This window comes from Phallusia mammillata, chromosome 7, assembly GCF_965637545.1.
Source record: "Phallusia mammillata chromosome 7, kaPhaMamm4.hap1.1, whole genome shotgun sequence".
Lineage (NCBI taxonomy): Eukaryota > Metazoa > Chordata > Ascidiacea > Phlebobranchia > Ascidiidae > Phallusia > Phallusia mammillata.
In genome coordinates, this window is record NC_137258.1 from 570946 (window position 1) to 595571 (window position 24626).

Here is a 24626-nt window from a genome sequence, read left to right on the forward strand (position 1 = left end):
AAGCGCAATGTTAATGTCATGCTTTATGTAGAAACCGTTCCCTATTCGTTTCCGATCGTTTCTATCGCCTCCCACCGTCCTCATTCTTCATTTGAAAGTGTTTGAATATAAGATCTACAAAACACCCTATCTGTGTGGACTGCGTGTTGGAGACCTTTAGGAATCGCGTTTCAATCCCCCCTCGTGTGACGTTCCGCGCTGTAACCGGGGCGCGTTCACGGGACGTTACAATGGCAAAGAGAAATATTTCCATTTTGCTGTGTTTCTCCTGTACCTGTAGAAGGCTGTAAACGGTAGGTTTTTGTGGCGAGCAGCAAAAACACTTACAACGTAATGTAAAAAGGCCATAAAAAGCTCCCAATTTTGTGCAATATGCTAAACAAAATCTACGCTTAAAAAAGACCAGAACTTTGGACTAGAAGCTGAAATTCGTTTTGCATCTAGGGTAACTTTTAATTTGCTTTAAAATCGGCAACACTTGTGCTTTGAACGATAAGCCGCAGCCCAAAATAATTTTTGAAACAAGAAAAAAATGTGACGCATATCAGCAGTCAGCACATGACCATAATCACGTGATTTGTTCCGCTTGATTGGTTTTTGCTCTAACAAGATTTTGTTATTGGTTCGTTAATTTCATCTTTCGTGCAATGCTAAATCATCTTGTGTTTGCAACATTTTACCCATGATGTCTGGTCTGGACTAAAGTAAATGCCAACGTTTGTAAATCTTTTTAATTGTTTAACTTTATTGTTGTTTTTACTGGTTTTGGTGTCGCACACAATTTTTTATTTTGTGTTTATTTAGATATTAAACATAGAATGTGTTCAAGTTATACAAGCTTAGCTGACTTGTTGGCTTGTTCATGTGGTAAAAATATGTCAGCAAAAGAAAATTTCCTCCAAATAAAGGGATTTATAAGCACTTGACCCATATACCTAGCAATCTAGGCAGGGTTTTGTTGTCGAATTTATTTAAAGGACACTAGAAAACATGACTTACAACAATGCAAAGCAAACATAGTTTGATAATGCAATGTTTTCGTACTGTTTGTGGTCAATTAAAGCATTGCTGCTTTGTGCCAAACTTTTAACTGTTTCCCTGTATGTAGTGCAAAATGTACTAAATTACTTTTTTTCTTTCAGAGATCAGAGACACAACAGATTAAGTTTAAGACAGGATTAGCTATGATTTGCAAAATTTTTATTTTTCTGCTGGCAGTGGCTTGGATAGAGGCATACCCCTTTCATGCATCGTGTCAAATTGAATGGAACTTTCATACCCTGCCATGTGACACAGTACACCAAAAGTTAGTTGCTCAGATTAAGAAATGGGAAGGACCCACTGGATGTGACTCAGGGGGCGAAAAATGTTTGTATAATTTGACAAGTAACACTGCGGATGAGTTATATGCAACACACTCTACACCGAAGAAGCATTACCTTGACAAAATTCACATCAAGTTTTACCCACAAAAAATGATGAATGATTTTTCAAGCTTTGGGAATGTTCACCAATTCGAAAAAGTGGTTACTGCCAGCCATGGGTGTAAAGTTGAAGCATTTTCATCGTCAAAGTTATTTTATGCTCTTCTGGATTTTGGAACAAATTATTGCAACTTGCATAACCTCATCATGGGCTGCAGTTTCCAAGAACAAGATTACGATGAGGTCACCGATGATAGTGTGTGTACTCAATACTCGTCGGCAGATTGTACAAAGTATTAATTTGTTGATGGTTTGGCAGACTCATTGCTGTTAAATATATCAAATACATTGTGCCTTGCAGCAGTGCTTCCCAACCTTTTTGATGAATTCCTGCCTTGTCAATTTAAAACTTTTTGATTTCTCCCAATTACACTACATAGTAGATGCTAAACCATGTAAACATCATTAATAATTGGATCTTTTATCAACTTTACAGATTATATTCACAGAGCTGAAGTGTATATTTACAAACCACATGTACCAAGTAATTTCCTCCCCTAAAGTTTTAAAATTCCTCACCGGTTGGGAACCACTGCTTTACAGGTTCACTACCCTGTTAATATTATGTGAACTGTGCAACCATTAAACAACATCTGTATTGTGGAGTGTAAATTGTAGTCCAATGCCATGCTTATAATTTCTCTTATGAGTTGGACAATGCATGAAAGTTTTTTTTTCTTTATGTATAAAAATGAAAGCAGGCTCCATGTGAAGTTTTTCTGTGCAATATTATTTTGTAAAATAAAATGTTTACAGCAAATGAGACTTTGCAAGTAAGGGATTAAAATTAACTAAATTAAACCCACATAGATAGCTCCAGGTTTTGTAGGTAGAAGCCTAGTGGATTTTTTTCCACTGTGACCTTCAAACGATAATAAATAATTAATGGTACCTGATGACAGAAGAATTTCTGGTTCAATCGTGTGGGAACCATTTAAATCACGTAAAAACTGAATATTGGCCGCAGCAGTAAACACGTTTATGCAATATGCGATAACTTATACACGAAACGGACTTAAATTTGGGGCACCCTTCATTGCAAACACCGGTGCAAAGCAGCTCAAACAACTGTTTTATAATCAACTTCACAGTACGGTTTACAACATATTCCGTTGCGGTGTACAACAGCACTATAACAATCACCACGCTGGACATTGCTGCGCAACGTTGAAACGTTATAGAGTGCTAAATAGAGGGCACGCACCAGACCTCAGAAAACCACCAAACATAGCTATTTTAGCTTTCAAAGTAATAATGTTTAGTGATTTTCTCAAGGTTTCGTTTTTTGCGGCACTCTACACACTTAAAAAAATACCATTTGGCCCCGACAATAAAAAAGTTTGAGAACCACTGGTCTAGTCGAAGGGGGCTGAGCAGCTTACCACCCGTGCTAGGGAAAGATCATGGGTTCAAGACGCAGGTAGAAGGCTATACCTTGCACGACTCTTAAGTTTAATTGATTTTAACTTGTTCGCTTTCGCAGCGCTGTTGGGTTTTTAAATTGCTTTAATCCAGGTACATCAACACATTACTATAATACACACAGGTAGCATTTTGCTGTACAGAGCTTAGTTAATTTCGCTTGGTGAAAGAACACGCAGCGACACAATCGTGCAAAGATCACTTACCAAGCCGGAAATAGACGAGCAAAGCTAAAACGTTATGCAGCACAAAACAGTGGGCTAAACGCGCTGCAGCTACCGTAACTAGACTGTTATATGACCGGGCACACGAGGTTCTTTGTATTGGTTTCGTGCAATATGCTTCATTACTTGGTGTGATAAAAAAGGTGTTTGTGAAAGTGTAGTTAAACTAACTTAAGTTGACAAAACACTGTTCTCAAAGTTTCATTTTTATCGCAATATTCAATAATTCACAATAACATAGCCTATGCAAAGTATGGAGGTGACCTTTAAACATCAAGGGTTGAGATCTGTGTCTTTCACAGGTCTCAAATTGGTTCGAAATTATATTTGCTTTTAAACAAATTTGTCTCAATTCTTAATTTAGAACAATATTAATTTAAGCTGTTGTAGTGCTGTGTGTCAGCTAGTTTGGGTGCTGATGGACAAGTAATGACGCGTGCACTCAATACTCATCGGCAGAAGTAGAATTGCCATTAAATATATATGAAATACATTATGCCTTACAGCTTCAGTATCTTGTTAAAGTTATGGAAAATGTACATTTAAACACGTAAGTGTTTTTGGAGAACAAATTGCAGTCCAATGCTATACAGCACAATCTTTCTGTTTCCTCACGGCAAAGTATTAAAATTTTTTAGTTTGACCTGTTCCGTACTCTCTGTAGTTGAAGACAACTGTTTCAAGTGTCGGTTTTACTAGTTGGTGCATAAAAAATAATAACTTGTTGTGAATGCAGTGAAAGGAATAAATAATTCTGTGCAAAATGCTTTGGCAAAATAAAATGTATACAACAAATAAGACCTTATGGCCTGGGTTTCATGGATAGGAGTTTTCGTTGGATTTAATATCGCTGCAAACGTTAATTTACCTTATATAAGCTATTGCTGCCAGGCATAATATCAAGTTTGTAGAGCTCTTCTGGCAAATGTAATTTTATTGTAACAGCGACGCGAAGAAGTCGGCCCTTTCCAATCACAAGGCCACCGTATTGACTTTAATGCGGCGTCTGTTGTGGCCCAGGAGCCTGACTACAGGAAAAGACTATTTCTTGAGTCATGGAATAACTTACTCACCAACGGGGCAACACAATGAACATCAAAACAGACGAGACGCTTCCAGCGTGCTGCAGGCACCTGCTTAAAGATTAGAGCAGGGGTTCTTAACCAGGGGTACGTGTACGCCTTGGGGGTACGGAGCACCAAACCAGGGGGTACGAAATGCAGGGTGAAATTATATGCTATTTGGGCATATTTGTGAAGAATGAGTAACAAGTTACTTTGTTATATGTTTAGAACGGGTTGGTTTTGTACTACTTACAATACTGTTTTAATGCTTGCATTCAACACGCAAGTTATAAATACACTGAGTTTAATTCCTATTTTTACAATTTTATTTACTTGCGTCGGCCATTGTAGACAGGGGTTACGAGCAAATTTCATGAAAGCTTAAAGGGTACGAGCGCTAAAAAGGTTAAGAAACACTGGATTAGAGGCCCAATAATTTGTTATCGCGTGGTGTTTTCGTTGCGTTGTGACGTGCTTGCGTTCCATTCTTTTCTCCGTTGTTTATCGTGCACTGTACTAGTCGCATTCAGTGTTATTTACCATAAAGACGACCTGTATAGGACGTCGAAACGTCGGAATAAAATTACATTTGCCAGATGAGCTCTACAAACTTGTTAATTTACCCTAAACCGTTGAGGCAGATGCTACGACGATAATAATCAAATTTCTGTTTTTGATTTTTCGTTCAATCGTACGGTAACCATTTAAATCAAATACAAGCCACGAGTAACAAAGTTTTTGACAAATTTCATATCCCATCATGCACTCAACCAAATTGAAAGATGCTTCGCGTTGTGTGTGCTGCCACCTTGTGACTTTGTAACTGACGTGTAAATTCGATTGGAAGAAGGAGCTTCTGCAAAAAAAAACATGTAGATAAGTTTACAACGTTCCGTTATTGACGAACAGAGAAACAAATCTGAAAATAGAAGGATATTTTTCAAAGGAAAATATATTTACTTAAAACCTGCCAATCTCGTTCGTTAAATTTACATAAATACCTGATTTCGGGATAAGGTCTTTAACTTTGGTTAGAATCTGTTCAGAAATATGAAACATGGTTGGTAACAATGCGACAATCCCAGGGAACTGATCCAAGAGATCGGAAGCAAATGTGGCGATGACGGTTTCATCTGACAGAATTCGTTTTGAGAAGCGTTGAACGACTTCGTCCTGACCGAAGTTAAAGTCACGTGCCAACATATGACGCCATCTCTCCATCAAGTTGTAAACGTCCTGTACATATTGCGGTTACGTTAAAACAATACAAAAATTTTAATTTTTGTGACATTTTCGACTTCTGTTGATAGTAGCATTGTTAAATAGTTTGGAATAAATTTTTACTATACAATATTATTTGTTTTTACAATTTATTCCGACATATTGCACTGGAAAAAACACGAAAACTGTTTACTTGCAGCCACATTAAATCCAGCCTGCGTTAAGATTTCTTCATGAAGTTGAAACAAGCAGCAACCTAGGCCACAATCTCTAGTAAACAGATCGTAATTGCCAGGGAAGCAACGCAGTTTGATGTAGATTAAGAAAATATTCGTTTGATGGAAAATATGAACGAAGCCGTTCAACAATGACATTTTGATAAAGTGATAATGCAAATAAAATTTGATTTGACTTAATGGGGTGTAATTTTCAAAACGCGCCTTATTTACCGGTTGAAGCACGCCAAGATGCCCTACGAACACGTGGTCATGTTCCTTGGTAACTGGTGCCGACCTTAACCTAAAGCAGGGGTGTGCAACCTTTGTCACTGTGGCCTAAATAAAATTACCGTGATTTTTGTTGCACCAAATATGCCTAGCTACAAGTAAAATTCGCTTGTGATTCTAGCAGAATGGGCCACATTTGGCCCGCGGTTGCACACCCCTGACCTATAGTATATACAAAATCTAGAAAGACAAACTGTAGCTCACCTTAGCCAAGTATAGATGCTTTGAAGGAGCCACCGTGGGATTAGTGGTGAGCCTTGCAACAATCCGTTCCTGTAGCGTCGCCCTGCACGCCCCCAGTTCCGCTATCAGCTCCGTAAAATGACAATAACTGTGGACGAAATCGCGTTCCTCCTGCTTACGGGCCTTTATGACGTCATCGTCGTCATCCACTGACGTCACAAGGTCCGTATTCGAGAAGGTGACGTCACTAGGGTAAAGCGCGATCCCGATGTGGGTGACTTGTTGGGGGTTGCTAGGTATTGTGGGTGGAGCGCGGGGTGAAGGGTTCTTCGGGGTTTGGGTCGCTTTTATCGCTTTGTACAACGAACGAAGCAAACTGTCGAAAAATATTTATCTTGTGGTCAAGACATGTGAGCAGCTATTATAGGTAGATTTAATTAACAAATCGTGTTTTGCCTAAAATAAAACCATAAAATTTTATGGGTGATCTTTTTAAAATGATGTCAAAATTTTTGTTGGTGGAGATAATTTAAAACAGTTTTAAGTGAGACATTATGCATTTCCTGCATATTAGTAGAAGTCCTTTTTACCCTAACTCAACTCTTCACTTGGTCAAAATCTTTGCTCTAACCTATACTTTTGACCAGGAGAACGACTCAACCGAAGAAACATTAATTGTTTCGCTCGTTTCAGTGAACATATTAAATATCCCTGATACGTCGAACATTGAATTTTAATTTTCCCCCAGTCGTGTTATACTCACAAGGCGCCAAAATCTTTTTCTGGTCAATCTTTTTCTCCTGCCACATAACGCTTTTTAATGTGGTGTGGACGCAGCGTGTTCAGCCATTATCCACTTTTTTATGCCCCATAACGTCTTAACGTTGCGTCCACACCACATTAAAAAGCGTTATGTGGCATAATAACGTCTTAACGTAACATTCATTGCTTCACTTGTTTTAGATCAGGGATTTCAGCCAATCTTGATGTGTAATATTATTTTAACCCTAACAGTTTCTACCTGACGTTCGTGCAACGCGGGGTTAGTTGTGTCCGCGTGGTGGCGCCAACGATCCGACGTCTCATGACGTTGCTTGCGCAGCGAAGCATAGCGGCCATCTGATTGGCTGCAAACTCGCACCATTCGTCCTCACACATTCGGAGTCGTTGCCGCAAAACTTCGAGTTCTTTGCCCAGGACCTGAAAGAGGTTGGACATTCGTAAAACACAATAAAATATAATGAAGATTTTTTCACGCTGCATTGTTTCGCAGTTCTAAATCTAGGCAAAATTTATGCTGAATTAAACAACTATTACATTTTACTGCGTTGTGAATGTTGTGAGGTTTAAAGATACTTTCGAAAATTTGCAAATTCTCTTATGGTTCTTGAGGTTGTTGGCAATACGAATTAGTATTTCACTCATACACTATATAGGTAGCGGCACAACGACTTATAGTTCGTTTAAATTGCACAATAACACAGCTTTGTGAGAAAAAAAAAACAGTTTTAACTTGAGTCGTTTAAAAAGAACTAAACTTTCAAGAACTTTCGTATGAAACATCCTGCGGTCACCATCAGTGCAATTTACATTTGAAGCTGACCGACAGCTTTGTTTTTGGGTAAGATATTAGCTTCTCACATATTTGTCAACTACACGCAACCATCTCGTACCTTGTGCAGCAAATTCCCTGAAGGTCTTGGTTTGTTTTTCAACGGAGAACTTTTTGCCACTGTTGGAGTTTCGTTTGCAGCAAGTGACGTAGCTGGGGGATTTGGGGGCGGGGCCTGAAAAAATGGGGGCGTTGTCTAAAGCGTCGACCAAAATTGTAATTTGTTTTGAGCAAATTAACGCCATTTTTTATTTTTGCTTCTTGTTTTCAAATACTTACGATGCTTTTTTAATTTGAAAACAATTTTCGCATTGATTGATTTATTTCGTAGTTTGGAATATCGGCCGTTATTCAACTTAATACTTTACAACGTTTTTTGGAAACTTCGTCGATGACAAGTCAAACTTCAATAGAAAGAACTCGGCAAACATACTGCACACAATTCACAGATCAGTTTCACCTGTACATTATTCTCAGCAGGTGTTGGCAGTTTGAGATATCGAGTAACGGACATGAGAGCTCGGTTCTGTGCCTGAACCATTCCACCTGTTCCACCTATCGCTCCTCCTGTTCCTGTTGTCACGTAAAAACGACCTGCAACATTAAAACAATGTTTGCGAAATATACATAGGCGCAACAGGAACATTTGGTAATTTTCTTTCGACCAACTCTCGCCAATTACTTTATCTGCGCATTTTTAAACATATTTTACGTTTATTTTATCTCTCGCTTTGTGGAGTTGGTCGGGTAGTTAGCTGCTGCATGCAAGGCGGGGCGTATAAAGTTTTTGCCCTAAGGTTTTTGCGGCTTGTAATCGAGGGCAGCTTACATTTTTATGACATGCCGATATTATTTCTATCCCCCTGCTTTTTGTTTGGCGTTCCAAATTATTTTGCAACATGAAAAAGTGTTATTGAACAATAGTTTACGGTGGTACTAACACAGCGGTTCTCAACCAGTGGGCCATGGCCTACTGGTGGGCCATAGAAGCATTTTGATTGGGCCACAGACCAACCAAATAGAAAGCTGTTTTTAAGAATTTACATTCATTTGTGTCACTACACTCAGTTTTACAAAAATAATGGCTTGGGGAGAAATTGAGAAGGGATGTAAATTAATTTGAATTTAACTATTTACGGCATAAAGTTACTTTGAGTTTCTGCAACACTTTATGTTTATGATGTAATAAACTACTTGGGATTACAATAAAGCCAGATAGCAGCATATTCATTGTCCAACTACTCGGTCATAACTGAAAGTGCTTGATTAAAGAAGGGAAACTGCTATTTTATGTTTTTTTTCGCATTAAGTTATATTGAACTTATATTCTGTTGGAAATATGTTCTGCTTTTTTTCTGAACCTGTTTTATAAGTTAGTTGTTTTTTTCTTTCATAAACATTTACTGGGCCACAGAATTTTTTAGCAATGAAAATGGGCCACGAAAGAAAAAAGGTTGAGAACCACTGTACTAACATCTCAAAAAGCGACTTACAATCGACTAAATACGATAACTTTCCAAGATACAAAGCATTACAAACAATAACTCAATAACATAAAGTTAGTTGGTAAGGGTGGCTAACGGGCGGCAAAAATCTACGAAAGAAACAGATTAAAAGCCACAATTACAAGAAGGATGAAAATCTCATCTTTCTCACCTGATTTTGTGTTTGGCATCGGTTTTCTCCTCAACAGACCAAGCGCTCTTCTATATTCCTCCTCAGTGATGTGCGCGCGCAGATGGAGGAAGTCTACTGCGCATGCGTGGCGAGCTCGTTTCGTCACAAGACCGGCTTGTATGTTTTCGCGAAGTTGTCCACTCTAAGAAAGTTGCAATAAGAAGATAAACAGAAAGAGCCCATAATATCATTTATAAACAAAGTAAGTTAAGGCCCCAGAATTACAAAGTGTATGTTTATTTGCCAAAAAGATGTGTGTTCTGTCTGCTGCTCAGACCTAGCACATTAGAACTAAAATTTCATCCCACATTTGCGTTTTGTGCAGCCGCCTACGTCACAGTTATCCCAAGTTTTAAAACCACTAGGTAGCGCACCTGGTAGAGGAGCCACACTTGTTCGACGGTTTCAGGGTGAAGACATCGACATTGAAACACCAGTTGCGAGTTTGTGATTTCTATGCCGTTACCGCCACCGCCTATCCGCTTGAGGGCGTGCTCCACTACAAGTCCGCGAATTTTTTCGATTCTGTTGAAATAAAATAATAAACATATATTTTTCAAAAAGTAAGAAAAAAGATCAAAAAATGTCGCCATTGGAAGAACAAAGCAGTTCCGAAAAAGTTGACGACAATCGCGGTGACATAGCGTGATTTTATGTTCATGTAAAATCCGTCGTTAAAACGCTTGTAAGAGTATTTGTTCCAAACATTCAAGTATTTGATGCTGCGTATATTAACGCTTAAAACCAACAACACCTCGAATAATTCGTTTACCTGTCGATAGTTTTGCAGAGGACTCGGGAATCGTTGACCACGTGTGAGAAGAAAACCCGAGCAACTCTCTCCCTGATCTGCTGCCCAGTCACGTGCAAACTCGATCCCCACGTCATCGACGGTTGAGGGGGGAGCGTGACGTCATCGATTGTGACGTGGATTGAAATTGCGGCTGAAAATAAAGTAAATGACATGGCGTAAAATACATTGAACAGGTTGACAAATCTTATGCCCATCGGAGCTGGAACAAAATTCTTGTCGGTAACCTGGTCACAAAACATTCACTGTATTCAAAATAATGTCTGTCTAATGAACACTAATATATTGATGACCGTGTGTAATGCACACTGAGCAAAAATTATTGCAGCACACATAGTGCGTTTAGCGAGCGCTTTGTTAAATACTTTTGTAAAAAAAAAACGAACTATGGAACATTATACACCGATATGTGCATAAAAGTGACATGCTTTTTTATTCACTTACAGCAGGGGTCACCAAACTTTTTTCACTGCGGGCCGGATAAGTATAATAATGATTCGCGCGGGCCGCATAGTTTACTTTATTATCGCCGTCTTTCCAAACTTAGCCCGCGAGGCGATTTTTATAGTGGCGCCAAGATATGGTCTTTCTACAATCCTTTTTAAAATCTGGCAAAGCGACTTAAACTGTATAGTTAGTCTTATCTTACGAGCAATGCTTGTATATTTCGTCACAAGTAACAAAAGAAGGCAATTGTTTGCGCACAATTAACAGTTGTAGTCTTGTCTGTGACGTAACAAACTGGCTTTGGATCAATCCTGGGCGTTGTAATCCTATGAAACTAGGTAATATCAATTCTACATATCGCGACAGAAAAACTTTCGTAAGGACTAAATTATTTTTTGAATGTTACAAAGTTATTAATACGATTTGACAAACCAAAAAATGTGGTCGCGGGCCGAATGAAATGACTTCGCGGGCCGTAGTTTGGTGACCCCTGACTTACAGCATGTCTCTTTTACGTCTAGTTGTCAAGAATTTACCTCCTTTCCGTCGCACGGTGTCAGTCCGGAGTTTCCACGAATCTCGGGTGGGAAATGATGTGACGGGAGCGCCATCCAGCGACACAGACGTGATCCCGCCTCGAGATTTTGCTGATCGGGTTTTCAGTCTTTCACGTAAAGCGCTAGGCTGAAATATACGAAGTAAAGCTTTTTTTGCTACAGCTCTTAACAATATAAGTTGTTTCCGAGGAAAAGGCATTAAGTTACTTTGCTTTGTCTCGCGCAGTGTAAGGTGGAAAAAAATCGGAAGCGGAGGTGTTAAGTCAAACCCTTGAAGGTTCTCTTACTAGGTCATGTGGTTTGAATTCTGTTTTTGATAAATTACCCGCAAAACAATAGTAGTAACTTAGTTCGGGCTTCTCGGGCCGGGTTCGGGCTTTCTTTAAAAAAACGGGTTTGATTCGGGGCTGACTTTACACTCTGTGTCAGTTTTTCTTTTTTTTTGAATAAATTTAACCAGCTAAGTAGCTAGTTGCTGGACCTGACCTAATGTCAAACAGCCCTAAAACGCCATATTTAAGAACAATTGTGTATTGTGTTTGTTTGTCTTGGTCTTTACTGGGACAATGTATATGGGCCTGCCAATCAAACTTTCGGGCCTAAATGGGCTTCTTAAAAAACGATTCGGGTTCGGGCCGGGTTTCGGGATCGTATTTTCGGGTTCGGGCTCCAATTTCAGGCCCGTTTACAACTCTGGCGCAGTATGCCGCGAAAATTTACTTTTTGTAAGTTTGGGCAATATTGCACTAGTTTGATGGTAAAATGTCGGACAGTAACGACAATATTATAAAGTGTTTGGCAAGTTTAAATAAACTCACCAGAAACCGTGATGACGTTGCTCCTTCAACGGGCAGACTGCGTGACGTCACAATGCTTCCATTGTCTCCAACCCGCGCCGTTCGTGGGGTAACTTCAGTAGGCGGGTAACCCAGCGTTTTTGCCTCGATACTCATCGTTGACCCCATAACCGCTAGGTGGCCGATCTTTTTGTAAGGGGGATAAGTGAACGGGGTTTGCGGGGGAAGGGGGGTTCCCCACGTCATTTTAGGGAACATGTCGGCTCGCCCTGTAAACAATAACAAGGTTTGAAAACTGAACGTAACTTTGTACTTAAATTATTGTCAATGGAAATAAGGTACTGACTCTCTACAACACAAGGAATTACAAACTTGCTGTTGCTTGCTGAAGTTATAGAGCTCTTCTGGCAATTGTATACCGATGTTTTTCATCATGGTAAATAACACTCAATACCCTGATGAAGGCGACCTGTATAGGACGTCGAAACGTCGGTATATAAAATATAATTGCCAGAAGAGCTCTACAAACTTAAAAAAAACTTATTTGCATTCGTGTTTTTATACTAAAATGACGTTTATTCATAATCACGTGGTTATCGGTTATTTAGGCTGGTGACGTGGAACACACAGGTGAATACGTCACAAACAGAACACGCATGTTATTTGTGATTTTGCTCCACTCGTCATTGGGGATTTGTCAAAGCAAAACAGTAAATCACTTTATATTCGACAACCGACATATGGTCGCAAATCCTTCAGCGCCTCTGAGCAACCGCATATAGTCACGTGATCCCACCTTGATTGACGTCAACTCGAATGAGCCAGCGTTGTTGCAGAATCTCAACCACCTTGTTCAATCCGCAGGCTTGCAGACTCTTCCATAACTTCCTCAATAATTCCTGTACAAAACGAATCGTCTTAATCCGGACCAGATAAATAATGCACAAGTCCCCGTGCGGTCAAATAATCCTGCACGGTGAAATTTTTATCGCACGCCTACTTAGTGAGCACAATTACATTAACACGCTTCATTAGACAACGGCGATAAGCACGTCATGTGGCGATTGTCAGTCAAGATAAAAAGAGTCACGCTATTGGTTAACCACTGTGGGCGGGGCTTGTTTGCAACTATTCAACCATATCAAGCACCAGGCAACTCACAATGTTGTACCTTTCTACCGAAGATTGTTCTAAACCAGGGGTGGGCAACCTGCGGCCCTTGATTAAAGGTTGTGCGGCCCGCAGAGACACCTGGATTTCAAATGTACTGGCAAACAAGTCCAACTATTATATATTTTTGAGCAGATTAACGTGCCCAATGCTATTTTTCTGCGACCTGACAATATGCTGCTATGATCAAATGCCAATTTTACTTGGAGTTAAGCATATTTGGTAAGTAACAAAGAAAAATCCCCTTGTGTTACACAAGTGCGGCCCGCAAACTAATTTTGGCAGTTGTATTTGGCCCAACAGTAACAAAGGTAGCCCACCCCTGTTCTAAACAGTTACTTGACGAGCTTTGTGCTTTTAATTGTTAAGTTTTATTTGAGAAGGTTTGAAATCGCGAGTCAAGCCGCGAATGTTTTTCTTTTACCTCCAGTGTGATCGAGCTTCCAAGGATCGCCACCTGATCGGGTGAAACGTCACAACCGACCAGGTCCGTCTGCTGCCCTCTATCGACCGTGAGAGCGCCCTCGTGTGGTGCATCTACTGACATCACATTCGGTTGGTGGGGAATCCCCACCACATCGGTCATCTGCAAAAGTTGAAACTGATTTCAAACCGAGGTAGCGGAGTTAGAGTGGAAAAAAGAGGTTTATTAAAAAGTTTAAATGCCCCAGAAATCAGATTAAAGTTTCTGACTGTATTTTTAATCTGGAGTTATAAGTTTTCATTAGCCTTGGATTTCAGAAACGTGGTCGTGTTGCTTATAAAACAATTAGCCGACAACCAATTATAATCTATACTTTACATGAACGCAATGGATGAGTAGTTGGAATAATTACTAGCACAAGTAAATAAGTTTCTACCTCAGCTACCGGCACTTGAACGACAGGTCCCGCTGATCTTGGAGTTTCTGGCTGTTGACCTGCAGCACTGTTGCGCCCAGCTGATGATTTTATGCTGACATCGGCAGTTTTTCCCTGTAACATTAAGTTACCAGGTAAACCAAACGTCCACAAGTTTTCATTGCTTTCAAAGGTTGCTAAATTTCGCCAGGGTTGTACACTTTTGAACGCACATGTTGACCGAGCAAGCTTAACTAATGTACTGTGTAAGCCCCAAAAGCCCTGGGGATAAACGAATTAAAAAGTATGTGAATTAAAAGTAAGCTAATTTGATGTTTGATCGCGCTCAATAAACTGTAACATCAGTAAAACCCCTTCGGTTTACGTAAAACTGCTTAGCTTTACCACACCTGAACCACAGTCGTCCTACTCTCTTGATTGGTCGGTCGGTAAGTGACGTCATCGCTTTGTGACGTGTCTGTGACGATAGTTGGGGTTCCGGCTTTTACAACTTCGGAAGTTTTCAGCAAGTGGTCTACAAAGCAAAGCACAGTTCATATCATGGAAACTTCCTGATACGATTGCCTCCTCGCAAACCCACCAACGTGTGTGCGGAGGTGAATGGGTGAAATCGGAGGAAACTTCTGATGCTCCAACTCCAAGTAATCTTTCTGGATGACGTCACCGTCAATGACGTCACGATGCTCAGGTATTTGGGGGAGCGCGCAGGTGCTGGACTCGACCACCTGTGTGAGATTACATCAAGGAGAAAAGATTAAATTACGTTGGAAATCGGTTTTACATCAGCGGTTTAATTCAGCAGCTGCATTGAAAAGGAAGAAAATCTTATTTATTCAAATCTATTTCATCCGATTAAATCGATCACAATACTGTGTTTTATAACCAACAAATCAATTAAGCATTATAGCGGATAAAGCAAACGTGAAAAAGCTCGATGGTGTTCGTTTTTACGACACAATTTAGTGGAGAAAACACCAAACTGTATAAAAACACGAGAAACTTTTTCTGTTGCTTTTTATACTGAAATTTATTGCGTGATTTTTTACCTTAAAAAAATCCAACAGAGCCATTTTAAAGTGATCTTTGTAACCATTACTAGAGGTTTACGTAAGTCGAATGATCGTCAGTTTATAGTATATCAACAGAACCAGATCAACATATTGTCTGCGGTCGTTCACCTTCACTCTCTGCTGAGCCGGTGTGTTCCTCTGCTTCGTATTGGCTGCATATTCCCACCATGTCTGCATGGCTTTCCTCCTCTGCTCCATGAAATTCACCAGACTACTCCCCTCTACCACAGTCCCGGTGTTCGACAGAAGACCTCGCTCAGTCCCTGTCTTCGCCCTAAAACATTTTAATTCCGTGTTGCGCTTCACACAAATCTTCTTTTAATGAGGCAACAAATTCATAACCAAACCATGCATTAGACTCTTGGCTGACCAGGTGATAAATTACATCACTTTGTTACAAGTGCGGCTGTTTAAAGCGTTTATTGCGATTTTATCTCCTAACGTACGACCAAATATTCGAAGGACGTTGTAATTTCACTACGTAGACATTAACCTAGTGAGTGATAGGAGTAATTAAAATATTAAATTCCTTGAAAAAATTGTAACCAAATCTTAATTGTACAATCACGTGACTCACTTGCAGTCGTACAACAGGGAATCCACCTCTTTTCCAGACAGGCCGATGTAACCAAGCAACGTGCGCAGATCACGTCTGCGCAGGTGCATTGAAACGTCACAGAGGAACTCATCGACGTCAAGGGTTTCTACAAAATGAACTAATTCATCAGCAAACGAATATTTTACAAAATATCTGAACATCACACCAATAGCAATTAAACGGTTACAAAGCCAACATGACCTTTAACCTCCGTTACACTTAAACTTGCTGAATGGGTTAATTAACTGACACAAGCAAGTGGCTTCTGTGGTAATTGGTCCTTAACAACTTTAACACAGGTCATTATAGTATAAGTACACTTCTTTCAAATTGCTTGAACAGCAACAAATTGTCAAGACTAGTTGCAACACAGCTGAAACGGATTGGGAATATAAAAAGACAATGAAAGCTAGATTAAAACATTGTATTCAGGCATATAGAATTTCCTATTCTCACCAAGTCCATTGTAAAAAAACAGAAACCTAAAACAACAACAACAATAATAACAACAACAAAAGAACTTACCATTCATCAGCACAAATTCAGGGTCCATGTTTTCAAGAAACTTGACTTCAGCTCGGAAATCAAAGCGACTTCAACGCAAACACGAGGCAGCTGCAAAACACGCAGTTGCCACTTTGCTTGGTTTGTTCCCCACCGAAGCCAAAGTCCACGAGCACAAAGTAATTAGCGGTGCAATCGCCCGGTCCAGACTCTTGCTTACTGCAGGCAACCTTTCAAAAGAGGTATTGGCCTCTTAACAAGCGCAAAAACTTTGCGGACCAATTCAGAAACAAAAATTATTAGTTAGTTGACCAACTAGTCCGAATTGAAATGAAATTGGTGAGTAGAAACTATTTTGCAACTGCACAAATAACCAAACATCTCACAGTTTCTATAAATAATTCCTGTACTGTGTTGTACACCAGCATACATCGCACATACGACCTCCACCAAGCTAAGCTCGCGATTTCGAGATGTTTGGGGTCGGATAACTTTACACACATGGAACAAGATAGTTTCTAGTTTCCCGGTATGACACACGATCCAATTTAACCACCCTATGTTGAATGGGCGGCGCAGTCCCGCAGCAGACAGGGGATGACAATAGATCAGCATGTAACGCCGTTGCTTGTGTGTGTACGTTTGGGGATTATGAGACGCTGGTCGATGTTTTGATGACCACACAGGACTTGGTAGCTTCACAAAGCGCGCGGTATTAGCGGTAACTCGGTGTTTATTGACACAACACGGAGAAGCCAATACACACAGGTAGAGAGGTCATTGTGTGCGATGCGAAGCATTTTAACCAACCCGATGGTGAAGGTAATGAAAGGTTATTGCTCCTATGATGTTTCAAATCAAATCATCCATATTTGTTATTATTTTTCTACAACACTAATAAGATCATCCCTTTTTCGCCGGCCACAAACATTACCATCTGCATGGCGATGATTTTGTGTCATGTGATTGGTCGGCAAGTACATGATGTCACATCACGTAAGTTACGTAATGAGCCCGAATTAAAGCTGATTTTTGCGGGTAAATGTGCAAGGTTGCAATGCTCTGCAAAACCGATTTAAAAACAAGACCACAATATCAAAGGAGGTAAACCGAAAAAAATCTTAATTCTACTCTAGTTCTCTATATTATTGTGTAGTAATGCTTGAATAATGTTCTATAGAGTTGTATCCGACAGCTTTACAGAGACACTTTTGTATGCGTGGTAAGCCTACCCCAGGGCTCGACAACCTTTGAAGCGACGCGTGCCAATTTAGTTGTTATTTCCATGTGGTAATAACTTCGCGTGCCACATTTTTCTGAGTAATTAGTTGTTGTAATAGTGGTTTGTGTCAGCTGATATCAATATCAAAACAGAAAGCAGGCAGAGTGGTGCGTGTAAGCTGGAGTTTAAGACTACTGAATGATAAACAACTGAAAAGCAAGCAATGCAAAGCTAAATTAAATTAAATTAAGACTTCAATATAAACACACAAATCGTTTGGCGTGCCATGAAGCAGGTTATCGCGTGCCAACCTTAGCACGCGTGCCAGGGGTTGCCGATCCCTTACCTAAACTGTCGCATGCAAACAATATTTAATATTTTCAACAGCTTTATACTATGATAAACCACATGACAGACAGAACGTCGTTGTGCTGGGAAGCGTCGATCAACACTCACTTATTCATCTACTGTGTTTCACAAGCGTACGTGCCTAAAGTGGAAATTCACGTCGCAATTACAGCTGGTGAACGTGGTGTTGGCTTCATCTTGCGTAACCCGACCTCCTGCGACAAAACGTCTAAAAGCAGCTGCAAACGGAGGCTCCTGATTGGTAGGGATGGAATTTAACATCTGCCGTTGCTATGGATACCCGCGCCTAAAAATACGATCACATGGAAATATCTGCGTGCAACATTCGTATCACCAATTCACTAAAGAAATGAGGGGGCTGTTCTAAAAATGTTTTAATTATTACTGTAATGATTTGATAATTTCGTTAATACCAAGACTGGGGTCAAATCAGAGCGTCTGATGATGTAATACCGTTGATGACGTCAAAGCTGTACAACCTGAACCGTGTTTGACGCAGGACGGTACAAGTATAGCAGCGATAAAACAGTGATTTATCGTTTTCAGATTATCTAACTCCTGGAATATGATTGAGGTAAAGATCGATTGCAGATGTTCGATGGAGATTCCTCGTGTTTGGCCGGGGCCGCTCCACCGATGTTGTTTGAGAAACAAACAAACCCTAGCGGAGTGAGTTTATTAATTTCTGAAGCGACTCGCTGACAAATGTTCTTTTAATGACCTGCTGATTATTTTATATTACGTTCGCTATTCCTCATCGATTCTTCGTCAGCTAATTGATCGCGCTTCTTATCCGCTGGTCAAGGTTGGAAAAAGAAAGATTTTTGTTCAGAGGACAAGCGCTCGATTGTAAACATTATCCAGGGATTACGTGTAAAATCCACGTGTATATTAGGTTTTCGTTCAGCTTAAGATTTTCGATTAAACCACCAATCTCAACCTTTATCCTTGGCAATTTTCGAAACAAATTTAGGTTTTTATAGTTTTTATAGTCTTGTAAATAAGCACGTTTCGCTGGTTTTCGATTGAAAACCGTTTGATTGTACAATATCACTTAAACCCGCTGTGAAAAATGACACATTTTCGTCAAATCCATCTTTTAGTTCCATTTAAAAATGTTTTGATGAGAGTCTAAATAAATTTCCGGGTATACAAGGAAATATCAGACATCCGCTGTCAGATTTAAATGCTTTCAGTTTCACAAATCTGGAATAAATTCGGATTTTAACAAAGTCACAATGCAAGTATCGGATGTAAATGGCACGAAAACTCGTGTGTGGTCAAATCGTTTCCGCAAATCTTACCACCTCACGGGGGAGAACCACAATCTGTCACCTTTTACCACAACTAATGCCACAGACGGAACAAATAGAAAAGCCACCATCAAGATTTAAGGTCAACAAAACTCGGTAATCCATTTTCATTTGTGCTGACCGGCGGAATATTAGCCGAATGTGACCGGACAATAGGTAGTGGTCACTTCGCAGGTGTGATTTGGATCACTAGGGAAAAGCATCGATTTCAACGCGTTTCCTGCCGTGGTTTGTTCTAATGGAAGCAAATGAAAATATAGTAAGCCGAAAAAGCGATGAATAATTGACAATGTTGTGTGGAAATATCATTTGTGAGAAAATGTCGTGATCTTTGGGTTGTGAGAAAATAAAATAATGATAAATGTTTTTAAACTCGTGGTTATTAGAAATGTTATATTGTTTGCTTTACCAAAAAATCTGCGTGATTTTTGTCATTCAGTTCCAAACACAAAATGTCCTGGATCACGTAGCATAGAAGGAATTCATGACTAGTGAACTTGAGTAAATGCCATATCATTCAGCTGATACCGTTATTACCAAAAGAGTAATTGTGCAAAAAAAAATCTCCTACTCGTATATAAGCGTGCAGAATTTATTGTTTTGCGATAGCACTCCACAATATCATTTTAATTTGCCACTGGTTGTCAATATAAGCTTATTAGTAATAATAATTACGCACAACAACAAACTCTCTAACACACATTTTTGATCAATGTGCTTATTGCGACGTCCGCCCCTAGCGTTCCTCATCCGTATTAAAATGCGCGAAGGAAAAAAGGCGGTTTTGTCGTTGAATGAACGAATCTGATTCCACCAAAACCGCCTCCTCAGGTCCGAGGGGTGGTTTTGTCACGTGCCTCTTGATATATTAAGATGGAGAGATCGGAAAAGAGCTCAGAACACATTGCGAGGCGAGAGGAAAGGTTTATCGAGTGTTCCATGTGTTGCGAACGTTATGTAGCAAGATTTATGCTACCACGCAAATTGCTGATAAACGTGTGGGACTCCTTAGTACACTAAATAGATTTTTTAAGCGATCAGTTTTGCGTTTTAACGCAACAGCAACAGAACCGGTGCAGTTTGACAACGGTTAAATATGTTTATGTTGCAGTTCTTATAGTTTACTTGTAGGTCGAGAATTGTTTTTATATCAGATATTTTAATGATGCTGTCAGGAAGTTTTGTGCGATCTTGTTCACTTGTGTTTCTGCTGATTCACCTCACACTTACTACTACAGGGTAAGCCAGGAGCGACATCTCTATGTTACTTTAGTTTTTAATTAAACTATAAAAGCAAAACAAATAAAAGGAAAAACGCAATGGAACATATTTTTTCACAAAATAGAACATATTTCTTTTCACAAAACCTATTCTCATGTCTAAACGTGATTTTATAATTGAAATAATTTGTGTTAGAATTTGTCACGCTAAAATACAGTTGGATGGGGTTTCTATTCCACTTAGAATGATTAGTTGCTGTGCAAAGTTACCCATCAGAATGCGAGTGTTTCAAAATGTCATTGTGCTAAATTTATTCGCATGAAAGTGAAACTCGAAAATGCAAAATGTATTCATATATGGGCATTTAAACTATGCTTATGTGGTCTGGCAGTGGATTAAATTGAGTTTGAGAATCGCTAAAATGGAATTCTGTTATATTTTCAGAAGCCCGGTTTACAGCAGTTACCATGACAACAGCAACAATCAAATTCTACACCAAGATTCGATGCCAGTTGATTCGAGGGACGGCGGTGGGTCAAGTTTCATCGGGGTGCAAAGGGAATTTACCCCAATAGAAGAAGCGGAATGGATGGCAGCGATCAGTCAACCCGGTCTTGGGTGAGTTAGCGAGTTTAGTTCAGTCGCACTTTGAACAATGCGAGTAACCGTTTTGCAGCAAGGTTGAAGCACATTCAACGTTTCAAAGCTGTAAGTGGGTTTGAAATATGCGCCCGCATCCAACCCTAACCTGATGATTAAAAAAACGAAAGTTAGATTCGCAAAGTTGAAATTACGAAACAGTTTGTGTGACGGAGTGTAAAGTCAGGCCCGAATCAAAATTTTACAAACTTAAGCCAAATCCGACTTGACTTATAAACTCAACAACGTTTTGGAATTTAATAAAGTACTGATGAGAAGATATTTGAACCAACAATCGGTGTGGTGACTTGCTTGTTGCATTAGAGCCCACGCCATATTCCGCACTGTATGTCTCTATTTGATTTCATATTTTATCGTTTTTTATGTTTGCCATCGTTATCAGTTTGTTTGGAAACGAAAAATCAATCAGGGACCGGTTTCCGACCTCGGTGTTAAAAACGTAGTAACGAGTCTTTATACACCCGTGGTTGTTAATAATTCAAATTAATTTGGTGATTTGAAATGTAATGAACTTCAATTTTTATAAGTTTTTACGAATTCACAAAAGTAAACAAAGCCTTTCTGATTCAGTTCACATAGTCTGAGAGTTGTTTTCCATGTGAATAAGTTAACGCCCAATACGTCACCTTCACCGTAACAACTTTGTGTTTCAACAGCAGAGAGATGGTCAGCGATGGAGCACCGGTCAGTAAAAGATACGGAGAGAACGCGATCACAAATTACTCGACAAGACTCAACCGGTACCGACTTTATCAGATCCAACAAAATATGTTTAGAAACATGTTGATGAACCAAAGGTAAAGAAACCACTTTGCTTCTCCATATTTCTCTAGTTTTTTAATTCGATCAGTGATGCATCAATTTTTTCACGGAACGACCCGGTGTTTGTCAATTTCGTCCCAAAATTGCAAATTTATTTGTAACAAAGCCCCGCCATAGAAGTAAAACTCATGAGCCACAAAAGAAAAAAAAATCATAAAAGTAAAAACAATGAACCACAGAAAATAAAATTAAAGGCAACCTTTACTCACTTTACTGAATAAATTTAAGATTTTGAGACAGGTTTCTTACATCGTTCTGAAATTCCTATCTCAATTATAACAAGCCACAGAAATAGATTTTACTCCAACGACTGTCATATTGTACTCATAAATAACCAACAAGGGTAACGCCAACTTTGCAGAGAAATATCGGGATCTACAGGAATACGGGCATATTTGACTAAATCTAGCTAGTCCTACTGATTTCGCAAACTTGAACAAGATTGTCACAATGTTGCGGTAAACGACAGTACTCAACATGTGTATATTGTGCAACAACACATTAAATCCGGATTGCTTGTCCCAATGTATATGTTACGAACAATCGCTGCTATAAATACCACACAACGCTTATTGGGGAGCTGCGTTGTGTCCGACTCGGGTATTAGCCGGTAATGATGGATTGTTTCTAAACAAAACCATGTTTCAAGCGCCTACATTTTCACCTGCGCATTCCATTTGTGAGCCAAAGATCAATAAGTTAAACAAATTAATCCCCAGCAATACTGATGTTGATAATCTCGTCTATTGATCAAAAACTCGTCTATTGATCAAACCATAAGACGTCGTAAGCTAGCTGTTATCCTATACTGATGTGAGATGAACAATAAACAATAATTGTTTGGATTAAGGCATTTTACCCCACAATCAACACTAGCATTGCGACCTTATAACACACAAGCGTAACATGGCGCTGCATCTTTTACAGATTTTTTACAATTAATTTAGAAATCAATACATCGGCAAAAGCAGGTGTTTATTTAAGTGGGTTTGAATTCTGTTGCTGCAATGGAAGCTTTTCTTATTAGTTTCCCCTAATTTTGCAAAAGCTGTGCAAAAAAAATGTTTGCAACATATTTTTGCCAAATCAGTTGTAAAAATTAAACTAGGTGTGATAAAACGGATAAAGATAGGAATCTAAAAATATTATAGTTGGAGGCGCCGACTTGAGTTTGCATTTGCTGTGAAATACTGAAAAAACTGTTTCGTTACTCGAAGTACTTTTTAATACACATTTTTGCATTCTTGTACATCACATATGACAACCACTGGTTTGAATACAGCCATGACAAATTAGTTTTCCACCACGGACAAAATTTTAGCGGCACTTTCATTCGCCTTTTTCTACCTAACTTACCAAAGTGGCGGCATTTCCATTACCACTGTTATGCACAAAAATATAAACCTTTTTTTGTTTTTTTAGAGACGACAAGGATGCGATTGCAAAGAGGAGTGAAGGAGCTTTCACAAACATGTAAGTGATGACACCATAGAAATCAAATTTGTCGCAATATCTTTGTTTTGTTGCGTGGCCTACCTGGATTTTTCTACAAGCAGAGTTTGAAGTGAATTCAAATCAAAAACAAAGAATATTTTTACACATACAGTAAACGTAGGTTAAACCGGATTTGGTTAATCCGCATCTTCGTACAATTCGGACAAAACTTATGCACAAATGATTTGAAATGTGGTAAGGCTTTAAATAATCCGCATTGATTAATCCAGATCATCGCCTAATAAAAACATATGTTTGGCCTAAAAGGGTCCGGATTAACCGAGGTTTACTTTGTTTTGAAGATATGCTGATATTTGTTAGTAGGTCATAGGACCAAGTCAGTTTTTGTCTCATTAACAGATGCTGAACCCGAAGGTTTACTGCATCGTTTGATGGATCATGTAGAATTCGTCAGAAATCAATTTCGTGTTACCCACATGCAAAGATTGATTTGCAATTAGCTTTAAATAGTCGACGTAAAAGATCAGCATAAAAATCTCATTAAGATAATTTACCTTTCAACACAGCTGGGCTCAGCTTCGTCAGAGAGATCTGTACAGATTGCAGAACAAGGCATTAAACAGCATGATCAACCACAGAATGCGAAGAACCAACACGTAAGTAAGAAATAATTTCAACTGTAAAACACTTTGCACGACCACCATTCAATTCCATCCACCTCAAACAATGGTAAACCAAGATTAACCTACATTTACGCCTAAAAATCCAATTAAAAATACGAGATCAAACATGTTTAAGCATTTGAAAACCAGGCAAGATTTGGGTTTGACAAAAGTCACTAAAATCGCTTAACCCTTTGCTAAAGAAAATGTTTCTGTAAATTTATTACTCTGATTTATTACTTTATGCCTGCTTGCAATGCTACCAGCTTAAAACACAGTACCTATTGATGTACATACATAGGAACGGTAAAAGCTAAAGACAAATATGTGTCCTTGAGTTTGTGCACTAAGTTTATATATTTTTTCCGTATCACATATCGACCTAACTTTCATTTCAATTACACAATGATGCTTTTGTTGTTTGCCAACAATGTTTGCCACCGCTTTTTTACCCCATAGCCATGGTGACAACCAAATGCCATTATGACGTTTTAATGGATGTTTTCCTGATTAGGGATTCTCCCATGTGGGAATCTTACAACGTTCAACCATCAAATACAGAGTGAAGATCTTCCCAACTGTCAATGCCATTTGTTTTCGTGTAAATATGTCAACAAACTTTGTTGCAATGATGTTACTAACTCTTTGACCTTGAAATACAACATGTCCATAAAAAGCTGCGTTGGTTTTTGCTT

At 39.2% G+C, this 24626-nt stretch overlaps 3 protein-coding genes across 5 annotated transcripts; 2 read left to right on the forward strand and 1 right to left on the reverse strand.

The window, feature by feature from the left end:
* Positions 1-1123: 1123 nt before the first annotated feature.
* Positions 1124-2244, forward strand: LOC145238360 (uncharacterized). Its single transcript, XM_080101501.1, has one exon. It carries the CDS (start codon positions 1185-1187, stop codon positions 1722-1724), a length of 540 nt encoding a protein of 179 aa, XP_079957627.1. The 5' UTR covers positions 1124-1184; the 3' UTR covers positions 1725-2244.
* Positions 2245-3807: 1563 nt separating this feature from the next.
* On the reverse strand, positions 3808-16364 carry LOC145239194 (uncharacterized). Of its 2 annotated transcripts, none has more exons than XM_080102479.1 (19): positions 16229-16364; positions 15683-15809; positions 15214-15379; positions 14616-14760; positions 14448-14549; positions 14036-14148; positions 13600-13761; positions 12802-12904; positions 12027-12274; positions 11188-11335; positions 10166-10337; positions 9768-9918; positions 9373-9535; positions 8177-8310; positions 7778-7891; positions 7126-7304; positions 6126-6480; positions 5196-5430; positions 3808-5050 (listed from the first exon to the last, which is right to left on the reverse strand). In XM_080102479.1, exons 1-19 carry the CDS (start codon positions 16254-16256, stop codon positions 4953-4955), a joined length of 2943 nt encoding a protein of 980 aa, XP_079958605.1. In that variant the 5' UTR covers positions 16257-16364; the 3' UTR covers positions 3808-4952. The 2 variants fall into 2 exon arrangements, with proteins under 2 accessions (XP_079958605.1, XP_079958604.1); XM_080102478.1 differs by having other exon boundaries at positions 14036-14149; positions 14425-14549.
* Positions 16365-20198: 3834 nt separating this feature from the next.
* LOC145239462 (uncharacterized) lies at positions 20199-24607 on the forward strand. Of its 2 annotated transcripts, none has more exons than XM_080102783.1 (6): positions 20199-20350; positions 20777-20950; positions 21649-21789; positions 23237-23287; positions 23836-23929; positions 24446-24607. In XM_080102783.1, exons 1-5 carry the CDS (start codon positions 20274-20276, stop codon positions 23927-23929), a joined length of 537 nt encoding a protein of 178 aa, XP_079958909.1. In that variant the 5' UTR covers positions 20199-20273; the 3' UTR covers positions 24446-24607. The 2 variants fall into 2 exon arrangements, with proteins under 2 accessions (XP_079958909.1, XP_079958908.1); XM_080102782.1 differs by having other exon boundaries at positions 23836-23925.
* The last annotated feature ends 19 nt before the right edge of the window (positions 24608-24626 follow it).